Source organism: Sciurus carolinensis, chromosome 10 (genome assembly GCF_902686445.1).
Source record: "Sciurus carolinensis chromosome 10, mSciCar1.2, whole genome shotgun sequence".
Lineage (NCBI taxonomy): Eukaryota > Metazoa > Chordata > Mammalia > Rodentia > Sciuridae > Sciurus > Sciurus carolinensis.
In genome coordinates, this window is record NC_062222.1 from 120,992,433 (window position 1) to 121,004,971 (window position 12,539).

Genomic DNA, 12,539 nt, shown 5'->3' on the forward strand with positions numbered 1-12,539 from the left:
TACGCCCACACCAGGCCCTGCTGGGTCCACAGCCAGGTGACGCAGCCAGACCTTCATGGTGTAAGATTCCAGGTCCCTCCCTGCACCTCCTCGGGAACCTTCACCATCTCTGGGTCAACCCGCTGGTTTCCCCTGTCTTGTTCTTTCATGCCCACATCTGGTCAGCTGGCCCGCAGATGTGTTTCTGACCATGTTCCACACCAGGGGTCAGCAATCTTTTTTCCACAAAGGGTCAGGTAATAAACGTTTTTGGCTTTCGGGGGTGTCCCCATCACAGCTCAGCTCTGCCGCTAGAGCTCAGAAGAAGCCACCCCGGCTGGGTTTCTAATAAAACTTTCCCGTGGACACATTTACCTTTCATATATTTTTCCCATGTCACGAAATATTACTTTTCTTTGGATTTTTGTTCACCCGTTTAAAAATGTAAAAACCATTCTTAGATGGGAGCCATTCAAAGGCAGGCAGCGGCTGCCTTTGGCCACGGCTGCAGTGGTGCCAGCGCCTGATTATTCTCACTAATGTGCAGAAAATGGTCCCCCAGGCAGCCAGTCATCCACAAATCACTTCTATTTGGCTCTGGAATATACTCTGTAATTTTTTAAACAGCACGCTTATTTTCCTGGTTACCTTGATTCCAGTCCAGTAATAAAATTAGCACACATTCCAGGTGAGCAGAGACAAAGGGGCCACTTTGAAATTAGGACGGGCTGCGGGGGGCTTGCGTAGCTATTGCCAACCCCCACGTAGGGGAGCGAGCTCCCCAGTTCCACAATAACACACTTACTCTGGAAGCTCCAGCGTTTCCTTTGTGCTCTTACCAGGAGGTTCAAACGGTGGCCGGTGTTGATTAGGTTTTCCTCCAACATTTACACCTTGGCATTTCCTGTTTTAATCGGAAAACTGATTGCTGATTTCTCTTGTTACCATGGTGATTTAAACATTCCCTGGACTTAAAAATACTTGCTTTCTTGCCGCGTTAACTTCCTCAGAGATCATCAGACAGGTGGATCCTAGGGTCTGGGCACTAGCCCCTCATGCACAGGTGGGGAAACCAAGGCCCATGAGATTCAAGCACTTGAAATGGGAACGCCCACCCTTCCGTATCCGTGCTAAGGTCACCTATTATTAGCTAGTGGCAGATAAATGAGACTTGCCCAGACCAGGTCTCCTGACGGCAGCAAAATGATCTTTGTACCTCATCACCAGATCAGCCCCTACACACCAGCCAGAGGGAAGGCTGCAATGACTAGAAATGTCACCACATTTTACAACACCCTGGGGTCCCCTGCTACTGTCGTATTCTTTCAGGACATCTCTGGATCCACAGATTCTGTAGGTATTGGGAGGGGAGCCAGGGAGAAGCCCCTGCAGAAGTCCTGTACAGAGCCAGGGCCTGGAATAGCCTCGGGAGATGACCGTAGCTACTTGGGTGTGGAATTCTTGAAGGGTTTTATCTAGAAGTCAGATTGTCAGTATGTGGTGGCATCTTTTTTAAAATCTATACATTTCAGGGTGGACATTTGGGAAAATTTACAAGTGTTCCTACTTACTAAAAACTTCACAAGACTAAAAAATATTGCTGCGCTTAATTAATGTCACTGCTTAAAGGCAAGCTGTTGTGTGCTCTTGTCTCAGGCTACTGAGGTCTCAAAGAAAAAAGTGTAAGCATTCTAGAAACAAATGCACCAACTCTTTTCAGTCCTAGAAGCCAGGCACCTGAAACCCCGAAATCTTAATTGGCCCAGTGAGCCAGGTCCTGGTCGTAGTGGCTAACATGCCAGACACTGTTCTAAGCACTCTGTCAGCGTTGACTCATTCAACCCTTATAAGGACTCCAGGAGGTAGGGGTACTCTTATTTTCTCCATTTTGGGGAGGCAGTGGAGGATGGGTAACTTGTCCAAGATCACACAGCTGTTAAAGGGCAAAGCAGACAAGCCCCAGGGCCCAGTCTTAACGGGGACTCAGCACTTACCTAAGGCAGGGTTTATCGGCCCCAGCACTATTGACATTTGTGTTGGACGGCCTCTGTTCACTATCTGCTGGCCACATCACCCCACCCAGGGATATGACAACCAAAAATGTCTCCAGACACTGTCAGCTGTCCTCAGGGGGCAGAATCACTCCCATTCAGAAACTGCTGACATCAAGTTTAAAACCATAAGCTTCTCTAGGACTGGTAGAGGCCCAGCCTCCTTAGGATCGGCAGACCACTAAGCCACTAAACCCAGTCCTTATGCAACCCAAGCCTTACACACATGTATTTAAGTAAAGTGCTTTCAATCTGGCACACCATCCACATGGAATAAGAATGTGAGTAAAACAGCACTCCTTTCTAATTGCTTGCTATGGTTTATGACCTGCACATCAGCGTCATGGCGGGGGATATGGTCACAGCCCATGAAACATAGATCAGAAGGGATTTTGCCTGTAACTTCTGGCATAAATGCAGTACCTTAGAATCCCAGGCCATCAGAACCATCAAAGATCTTTGCACATCCTTTCCAACCTATCATTTTATAGAGGAGGACACCAAAGTCCTAAAAACCTAGATAATGACTCCAAAGTTGCCTTCTACTTGGTGTCAGGGGCCCAGGGCTAGAAACATCTCTCCAAGCTGGCTAGAGTCTGGGTGTGGTTGGGTGTCCCAAAAGCTCTGTTTTGAATATTCAGCCCTGTCCCACATGTGTCTCTACAGCCAGTGGTTCCCCTCCGGCACCAGCTCGGGCCCCCCCAGGCCCCACCTCATCCACTGCAACTCCAGCTGTGACTTCGACTGCAGACACCTCTGACCAGGACCAGTCCCCAGTCACTAATAACCCAGAGCCACGTGGGTGAACCATGCACTCCAGGTCTCTCCAGTTGAGCAATGATCCTTTCAACAGCTGGGATTGGGAGGCTAGGGCCAGAGCATTACCCTGATAAACACCTTAAAAATCTTGTCCACTGTATGCAGATTTTGCACTTGGTGTTATTTCTTAAAACTCAAATTATAAGGAAGTACCCAGAGCAGACAGTGGTTATACCAAAAATTCTCACAGAAATCCAAGACACATCTTGATCAGAGGGGCATCTGGGAAATTTCACTGGACTTCACAAACTTCTGTTCTCGTGATCGTGTGTTTGGGAGTCTCAGTCTTGCTGGTGACACATCTGGATTCTTAACACAGAGAGGCATTTTAAAAAGAGTCTCAGTCCTTTGTTCATTCCCTTTTATCAGAGAACAGAAAACCGACTCTTCCACGAAGGTAGATAATGTTTCAGTGCCCATGTTTGCCAGAGCCTGTGCCTCAAAACCCAATTTAATCTTTGACTTCCAAAACCCGGCGGTTATAAGGCTCCTTGAAAGAAGTAGTTTATGGCTGGAAGTGCAGAGAAGATAATGGCTTTGTAAATTGGTTTACATTTTTCTCCTTGAATTTTTCTAGGGTCATAGTGCTTCCAAATCATTTGATGACATTGTTGGATATCTTTTATGTTTCAGTTGCAATCCATAAAATAACATCCAGAAGATTCTTAGTATTTAAGTGTAGTCTTCTCCATGAATTACCCATTAGAATAGACTGGCCGCAATGGAATATGCAGAAACCAAGCCTTTAGCTCATAGTCTCATCCCCACCCCTGATGCCTGCCTGAGTCTGTATAGGGGTGATGTGTGCGTGTGCGTGTGTGTGTGTGTGTGTGTGTGTGTGTGTAAGAGGGCAAGGAAGAGCAGAGTGTTGTTGTACTGTACGCTGCTAAGGTAGTAAATAAATCAGTAATGCAATATTGTGGGTTCAAACTACTCTTTGCACTACTTTATTTACAGTAGTAAATAAAATTATTTTTATACAATCAACTCCTGGAAAGTGCTTTTTTTTTATAGTTTCTGTGGTTATCATACAAAGTGCATTCTCCTTAAGTAGGAAAAACAAAAGAAGAAGAAGAAGAAAGAAAAAGTCTTGCTCATGAGAGAGATTATTTCTGGTAACCCATTAACATTTGTGGATATAAAGGTGGCAGGAAACGCCTTTCCAGGAACCCTGAGCTCAGGGTCTGGCCCCGTGATGTTTACACAGTGTCACACATTGTTTGGGGGCCTCTGGCTGCTCTGAGGCTGGGCTTTATGTTAATGCTAGGTTCAGCCTGCCGTGGGCCCTCTTTGCAGTGTTTGTTGCTCATTTCACAAAGGTTGCCTGTCCGATTTGCGAAAGAGCTAGACTTTGGAGTCTAGCTGTCTTGGGTGCAAATTCTGGTTCTGAGTCTTTCTGATTCAGTAACCTTGGGCAATGATTACTCTCTGGGTCCTTGGGCTTCTCCTGCGGCTTAAGAGATCATGTACGTAAAGCCCCAGGGAGAGTACCCCGAACATGTTTGGTTATTATATTTGTTAGAGAAAGAAATCTTAGGGGCCAGACAGTGGACTCTTTGGTTTGCTCAGATCCTCTCTTCGAGGCAAAGACACCATTCCCAGCTGGGAACCTAGGTTGCTGACAGCTCACAGCTACACCCCTCACTGGACATCTCCCTGAGCTGTGGGACCCGGCAAGGTTAGGCCCTTGCCAGAGCAGCCGGCGGCCAATGGCCTGCTGATGGAGGTGGAGTTTTGCATCTCAGCACTATTGACATTTGAGATGAGTGGCTCTGTGTTGTAGGGGTTGTCGTGGTTTGTAGGGTGTTCAACAGCATCCTGTCCTTAACCCACTGGATGCCGGTAGCACATACTTCTCAGGCCCCTCATTCCTTCCCCCTTCCCCAGCTGTGACAGCCTGGAATGTCTGCAGACATTGGGAGTAAAATCATACCCTCTCCCTTCGTGAGAACGACTCATATAGGAAAACAGTCCCCTTTCCTCAATTGGGAACAACTCCAGAGCGCTACCTTATTGAATCCAGCTTCTCTCTGTGCCCAGTTCTACCCTTCTTACTTACAGGATTTTCCCATAGACCTCAAATCCAGCTCTGTACTTCCGTGTCCAAGAAATCCAAGTGTATTTGTTTGGTAGGGCTTCCAGAACAAACTGCTACTTCCTGAGTGGCTTCAACAATAGACATTTATTTTCTCACAGTTCTGGAGGCCAGAAGTCCAAGGTCCAGGTGTTGGCAGCATTGGTTCCTTCTAAGTCCTCTCTCCGGCTTGCAGATGGTCTTCTTCCAGTGTCTTCACATGGTCTTCCCTCTGTGTCTGGAGCCGAATCTCTTCTAAGGACAGCAGTCCTGTTGGGTTAGAGCCCAGGCATTTGACCTCATTTTACCTTAATCACCTCTTTAAAGACTCTATCTCCAGTAGGGTCACATTCTAAGGAACTGGGGGTTAGGCCTCCGACATGCGCATTTTGAGGGAGACGCAATGCGGCCTGTTAGGCCAGCCTAAAACAACAGGAGAGGATGGTTCCAGTTCTGAGGGAGGACTCAGGGGAGCCAGGCTGGCCTGCTCCTGCTGACCAAGCACTGGTCATCTCCACCCGAGGCTGGGAAATGCTGGCATAGCCCCAGAGCGAAACCACCTCAGGTGAAGCTGGAGGACAAATTGTCAGTTCAGGCCCCATCTTACACTTCCATTCTCTGGGAACCTCTCAAGATTGTATTTCCTGTGTCTAACTTACACCTTCTCCAATCTTGACTTTCCTCCTCTCCTAAAGTTCTAGACTCAGTTCCCACAAAGCTGATGTCCCAACTGGCTGGGATAAAAACCTGCACAGAAAACACAACATGGAGTAGGTGGAAAGACCAGGTACACAGGTGACATTCAGTGACTTCCCTATGGTCCCCTCCACTCGGTACATTCTTAAACCAGAGGGCCAGTCTGTTGTGAAACAAACCTAACCCATAGATGTGATTTTTTTTGGCTCAACTGATATTTTTTAAAGTTTTAGGTAGTTGCCAACATCTTAAAATTCATCATAAGGAGATTCTCCTTAAAAATGTGAAGATGTAATCCTGGTAACTCAGGAGGCTGAGGCAGGAGGATCTCAAGTTCAAAGCCAACCTCAGCAATGGTGAGGCACTAAGCACCTCAGTGAGACCCTGTCTCTAAATAAAATACAAAATAGGGCTGGTGATGTGGCTCAGTGGTTGAGTGCCCTTGGGTTCAATCTCTGGTACAAAAAAAAAAAAAAAAAAAAAGCAAAGATGTGAAAAACCTGGGCTTTTGCAAGAATTGGGTGAGGCTGAACAGATCTTTCTTTCCCTCTTGGATGGAGCCTGTGCTTTCTGGCTTGCCCCAGTCCCCACTACTCTCTGTTGCTTTCCACCTAGATCACTTCCCCTTATGCAAGCATTTGAGTTTACAATCCATGCTTTGGACTTCCTTCTCTTCATAGTTAATGACTTCATTTCAACAAGCTCAGAGAGATCTCCAGATTCAACTATTGCTTAATCCCTGCCAATCCTCTGCAAGCTAGAGAAGTGGTAATCTTCCTTTCTACTCTTTGGTAGAGGAAGATGCCAAACTGTGGGTCATTTTGAGTCTTGACAAAGTTTTCAACAAAGTTTCAGGACTAAAAACATCTGTTTAAAACAATCAATCCCAAGGTACAGTGTGCACATCTGAAATTCCAGTGACTTGGGAGAATGAAACAGGAGGATCACAAGTTTGAGACCTGCTTAAGGAATTTAGCAAGATGCTGTCTCAAAGTACAAAAGGACTAGAAAGGTACTCAGTGGTAAAGCAGTTCCCACTACCACAAAATGAAAATAAATAAATAAATAAAATAAACAATAGTGTTTTCCTACACCAGCAATAGCTTAATTATAAAATGCAATATTAAATGTAAATAAGACTTTGTTTATAATAGACAATTATAAAGTGTCTAGTAATTAAACAATGAACTCAGAGCTTTAGCAAGAAAATCTTAAAATTCTATTACAGTACATAGAGGATATATATAAAATAGTATACCATGTTCATAGATAGAATAATAACATACAAATCTGTTCATTTTCCTCAGAATTCTCCCATAAACTTAGGGGTATCCCAACCAAAGTTCTGAGGGACTGACAAAGTAATTTTTGAATTTGTATGAAACCATAGAAGTCCATTGATAGCTATGTAAAGTTTGAGGGCAAATGAGTAAAAGAATTGACCTACCACATATTGTTATAGTACAAAGTCATAGTAACAGAAACAGTGGGGTGGTCATGAAAGAATAGACAAAGATTAATGGAGAATATAGAATCTAGGAGCAGATGGAAATTTGGTACACAATAAAGTGGAATCACAAGTTAATTGGGGTAAGAATCGAATATTTAGTGGATAGTTAGCAAATTGACCAATTATATTTTGAAAATTAAGATTGAAATTCTATCTCTGGTTATAGATATAAAGGCCTACTGAATTAAAACTTCACTGTGATGGTAGAACTACAAGGCTAGTTGTAGAGCATCATGGGACCTTTAGCAACACCCCTGGCCCCTCTCTACTAAACACCAGTAGTGCCCCTTCAATTGTGACAACCAGAAAGATCTCCAGGCATTGCCAAATGTCCCCTGGAGGGGGGCTGGGGGAAGTGGAACTGCCCTGGTTAAGAACCCCAGCCCTGAATCGCACGTCAAATACATGAGAGAGTTAGTCAGTAATCAGGGTGTCACCAAACCCAGGTTTGGAGGTTCATTGAATAAAAAATCCAATATCTGAGAGACGAATGTTGGGGAGAAAAAAGGTTTTTTTGGGGGGATAAAGAGTGGAGAAGAGGGAGCTTTGCTCACAAATCAACTCAGGTCCAGAAGTTTGAAGGGTTACAGACAGAGGACGGGAATAACATGGAAGAGGGAGAGACTAACAAAGGGGAGGAAGATTCACGTCTTTCGCAGGAACTCAAGGGCCAGCTCTTGTCATTGCTGTCCTGGACGGTGTTTCTGGTCATGATGTCTGGCAGGTGCTTTGAGCCGTAAAGAGGGAGAGACCTGGCAAGTCTAGGTCAGGCTTACCTTACATTACAGATCAACACGTCTGCATGTGGTCACAAAGGTCAAGGCACCAAAGGAGACAGACACACGAGGAAGACAGAGAAGCCAAGTGTTTTCATTCCATGTCAGGCACCATCAGACGCCCCGATTGTCCCAGGAAGCATGGACAGAGAGTGGACCACAGACTCTCGTGCTTTTGGACTTCCACCATGACTTCAGCAGAGTGAGGAAGCCCTCATTTCCCTTCACTGAGCTGCTGAAACATTCTTTATAGAACGCAAAGCTCTCATGTCAGAAGATGGTGCCTGATGAACCAGCAGAGCACAATCTGGCGAGAAAAGATCAGATTCAATGAACTTACCTGGATTTGGTAATTAGAAAAATCCAAAAATGAGCCTTTAAAGATATGTAGTATTTTTGCAATGGACTAGATGTTTAGGTCTCCCCACCCCCATCCGTCTGTTGCCGCTCTAACCTCCAATGTGATGTGACTTAGAAGCAGGGCCTCTGGGAGGTAACTAGGGTTAGATGAGGTCAGGAGGGTGGAGCCTCATGAGGAGGTCAGTGGCCCTAGAAGAAGAGACACCCGAGGCCACCACAAGCTCACAAGATGGCAGCCACCTACAGTCCCAGAGACGGAACTTTAGAATAACACCTGCTTGCCAGCACCTTGACCTGGGACCTCCCAGCCTCCGCAACTATGAGAAGGACATTCCTGTTGTTTTGGAAACCCGGTCTTTGGTAGTTTGCTCTTATAGCCTGAGCAGGTAATATAGTTGTCTAAGAGTAACAGATTATTAAAAGGCACAGTGAATAAGAAAGTTAGAGTGACTTTATCAATAAGAGGCATGAAGATCAGTAGGTGAGGAAGAAAATGTATAGACAGTGTGAAAAATACTTGAAGCAAAACCCAACACAAATTAGAACAAAGAGACAAATCTGCAAGAAAGTTGGAGGCTTTAACACATTTCTCTCAGTAATAGAACTAACTAAAATTGGTAAGTACACAGAAAATCTGTATGACACAATCAACCCCCTTAACCAAATTAACATTTATGAAATACTGTGCCCCAAAATCATAAAATAAACACTCTTTTCAGAGGAACAAGGGTGTTCACCAAGGTAGACCATATCCTGAGCCATAAAGCAAGTCTCATTATGTTTTGAAATATAGAAATCTTACAGAATATATTATCTGACAACAATGAAAATCAATTAGAAATCAACAAAACTAAAACCACTATAATAGCTAGTAAACAAATAACTCATGGCTAAATAATCCATTGAAAAAAGAAGAAATCACACAGGGAAAGAAAAAATATTTTTAACTGTGTGATAATAAAAACAACATATCAACATTTGTCAGACTTTATAACATAAATGTTTACAACAAAGTTAGGCAGATCTCTAATCAGTGGTCTTATATGCCATAAGTAAAAAGGTCAAACTACACCTGAAGCAAAGCAAGAGAAAAGAAATAATAAAGAGAAGAAATCAGTGAAATTAAAACCAGAAAACAACAGAAAATCAATGAAACCAAAAATTGGTTCTTTAGAGGGAAAAATCAAAATTGATAAAATCCTTAGTAGAAAAGACACAAAATTACTAGTAGCAGGAATAAAAGGAAGACATTGTTACAAATCTTACAGACATTAAAAGAGTAATAAAAGAACATTATGGAAACTTGATGCCAATAATTTTGACAAATTAAATAAAATGGAAAATTCCTTGAAGCACATGAAATTACTAAAATTAAGAACAGATAATCTGAAAAGTCTATAGGTTTAAGGAAATTGGATTCATAATTAAAAACCTTTACTAAAAAGAAAATTATAAGACCAGATAGTTTCAGAATTGAATTCTATCAAACATTTCAGGAAAACATATTACTAATTTTCAGAAAAATAGAAGAAAATACTTATGAATTATAAGGCCAGAATTACCTAATTATCAAAATTGAACAAAATATTACATGAAAAGGAATCTCAACTTAGATCAATAATCCTCATAGACACAAAAATCCTTAACTAAATATTAGTAAATTGAGACAAGCAATTAACTGAAAAGATGAAACATTGTAATCAAGAAGAGTTTACCTCAGGAATCTAAAGTTATTTAACAATTAAAGTCAGTCAATATATATCATCATATTAACAGTCAAAAAAGAATAAAACATGTGGTCATCTCAATAAGTGCAGAAAAAGTCTTTGACAAAATCCATTATTCATTTGTGATAAAAACATACAATAAAGAAGAGAAGAGAATGTTCTCAGTCTGATAAAGGCTACAACTAAACATGTGGCTACATTATACTTGATGATGAAAGTCCGAATGGTTTCCCCCTAGGATTTGGAAATGTGTTAGTCAGTTTTATGTTACTGTGACAAAATACCTGAGGAAATCAATTTACATGGAGCAAAAGTTCATTTGGGCTCACAGTTTCAAAGGTTTCAGTTCATGGTCAGGTGGCCCTGTTGCTGTTGGACCTGTGGTGGCACACTCATCATGAAGGGCACCCTCGGTGGAGAAGGCCTGTCTACCTCATGGTAGCTGGAAAGCAGAGAGAGAGAAATGGGCCAGTGTCCCATTATGCCCTTCAAGTGCATGCTCCCAGTGACCTAGCTTCCTTCCACTGAGCTGCATCTCCTGATGGTTCCTCCATTTCGCAAAGAGCCAGAGACTGGTGATCAAGTCTACAATACTCGGCCTTTACAGGGACACTGAGAATTCAAACATAGCAGAATAAAGCAAGGATGTCTACTTTCACCAGTTTTACTCTGTATTATACTGGAAGTCCTGTGTAAATTTTTTTTTAAAAAAAATTTAAATCCTAAGGAATATTTTTTAAGTACCATAAAAAATTAAACAAGCTTATCAAGGTTGCAATTTCCAAAGTTAACATGTTTTGACCGATATGCTAGCAATAAATTATTAAAATGTAAAATGTTAAGTAAAAATATTTACAAGATGTCAGGAAATAAGAAAGATCTTCAATGAAAATATACGTCCACCTGTACACCTATGTTCATAGCAGCTTTCTTTGTAAAAAGTTCAAACTGGAAACAACGCAAATGTTCCTTAACAAAGAGGTGCACACATAAATTACAAATGATGCAATGGAATGCTACTAAGCAGTGAAAAGGAATTAACCATTGATACACATGTGCTGTGGTTTGGATGTGGTTTGTCCCCAGAGGTTCACTTGCTGAAGGCATAGTCTCCAGTGTGGTAGTGTTAGTTGGTGTAAACAGAAGGTGATTAGGTCATGGGGTCTCTGCCTTCAGAGGAGATTCACGTAGGTCTTGCCGGACTGGATTAGTTTTTGCCAGAAGAGGTTGTTCTAAGGGAGCCTTGCCCCGCTTGTGAATATCTTTTCACCCCGCTTGCTACTCTCCCAAGCACTCCTGCCACTGTGATGAGCCCTCACCAGAGCCAAGCCAATGCTGGTGCCGTACTCTTGAACCTCCAGAACTGTGAGCTAAATCAGCCTCTTTTCTGTAAAGTATCCAGCCTCAGGTATTTTGTTACATCAGCAGAAAACAGAATGATACATGGCTGTGGATATGGCTCGATGGCAGAGCATTTGTCTGGCATATGCAGGTCTCCGGGTTTTATTCCCCATATAGAAAGAAAGAAGGGAGGGAGGGAGGAAGGGGAAAGGAAGGAGAAAAAGTATAGAAAGAAAATGGACCAAGACAACACATAACATGGATGCGTGATTACAGCGAGTGAAGGACGCAGACAAGAGAAGAAGACATGTCGAATGAGCCCATTTAAGTAAGAGAAACCGCAAAGCAGTCTACAGCAAAAGAAAGCTGGCGGCGAGTGCCTGGGGCGGATTAAACGTGGGGCGGGGAGGCAGGGAGAGGATGCTTTTAGACTCCAGTAGTGACCCAGGGCCTCACTGGTGTCCGCGTGTGTCAGAACCCCATCAAATCGTGCTCTTTAAGCACACGCACTTCATAGAGGTCGATTATACCTCAGTGAAGATAGCAGGTCATTTGAATTTTCATATTCTTATGTGAGTTTACTCTGAATATAATGGTTTATAAAACTCCATGGCAGATAAAATGACATTGCAGTCACTTGAAAAGACCAACAAACACAGAAAGTTACACAAAAGCACAGTGTTGAACAAGATAAAATGAGGGGTGAGATCTGCAAACAGGAAAGCGGTGTATTTTGATTTTCCTTCCAATTCACATCCCTGTCCAACCTTTTCCCTCAGGGGAAAAGCCCTGGAGGTTATAACCAGAGAGCCTGAGAGACCAGACACTGGACTTCAGCAGCAGAATCTGGAGCTTGCCCCACTCGGCTGGAGGGAGTGGCTTTCCAACAAGGAACAGAGTGGAGGATCATCACAGGCTGCTCTGCAGTGGGTAGAGCTGGTACCATCCATTTCCAACAGCTGGAACTGCGGCTCAGAGAGTAAAATAGGGGAAGCAGAAGAGCCCACTCCTTCCAGCCTGCAGGATGGGCCAGGGCAAGAACGGAAAAAGAATTTAGAGGACTAAAGCAGATGCCAGGGCTTGTTTGTTACATCCTGTATGTCCAACATCCTGTATGTCCTTTTGAGACAAGTTCTTGTTAAGTTGCTGAGGCTGGCCTCTAACTTGTGATCCTCCTGCCTCAGCCTCCTCGGTTGCTGGGATTAC

General features: G+C 43.3%; 1 protein-coding gene across 1 annotated transcript in view; it reads left to right on the forward strand.

Annotated features, from left to right (window-relative positions):
* The window catches only part of Sel1l3 (SEL1L family member 3), a 96,767-nt gene extending 92,937 nt beyond the window's left edge, over positions 1 to 3,830 (forward strand). Inside the window, exon 24 of the mRNA XM_047567283.1 lies at positions 2,697 to 3,830. Coding sequence (XP_047423239.1) covers positions 2,697 to 2,836 — 140 coding nt within the window. The 3' untranslated portion in view covers positions 2,837 to 3,830. The remainder of the gene's footprint in view (positions 1 to 2,696) is intronic.
* The last annotated feature ends 8,709 nt before the right edge of the window (positions 3,831 to 12,539 follow it).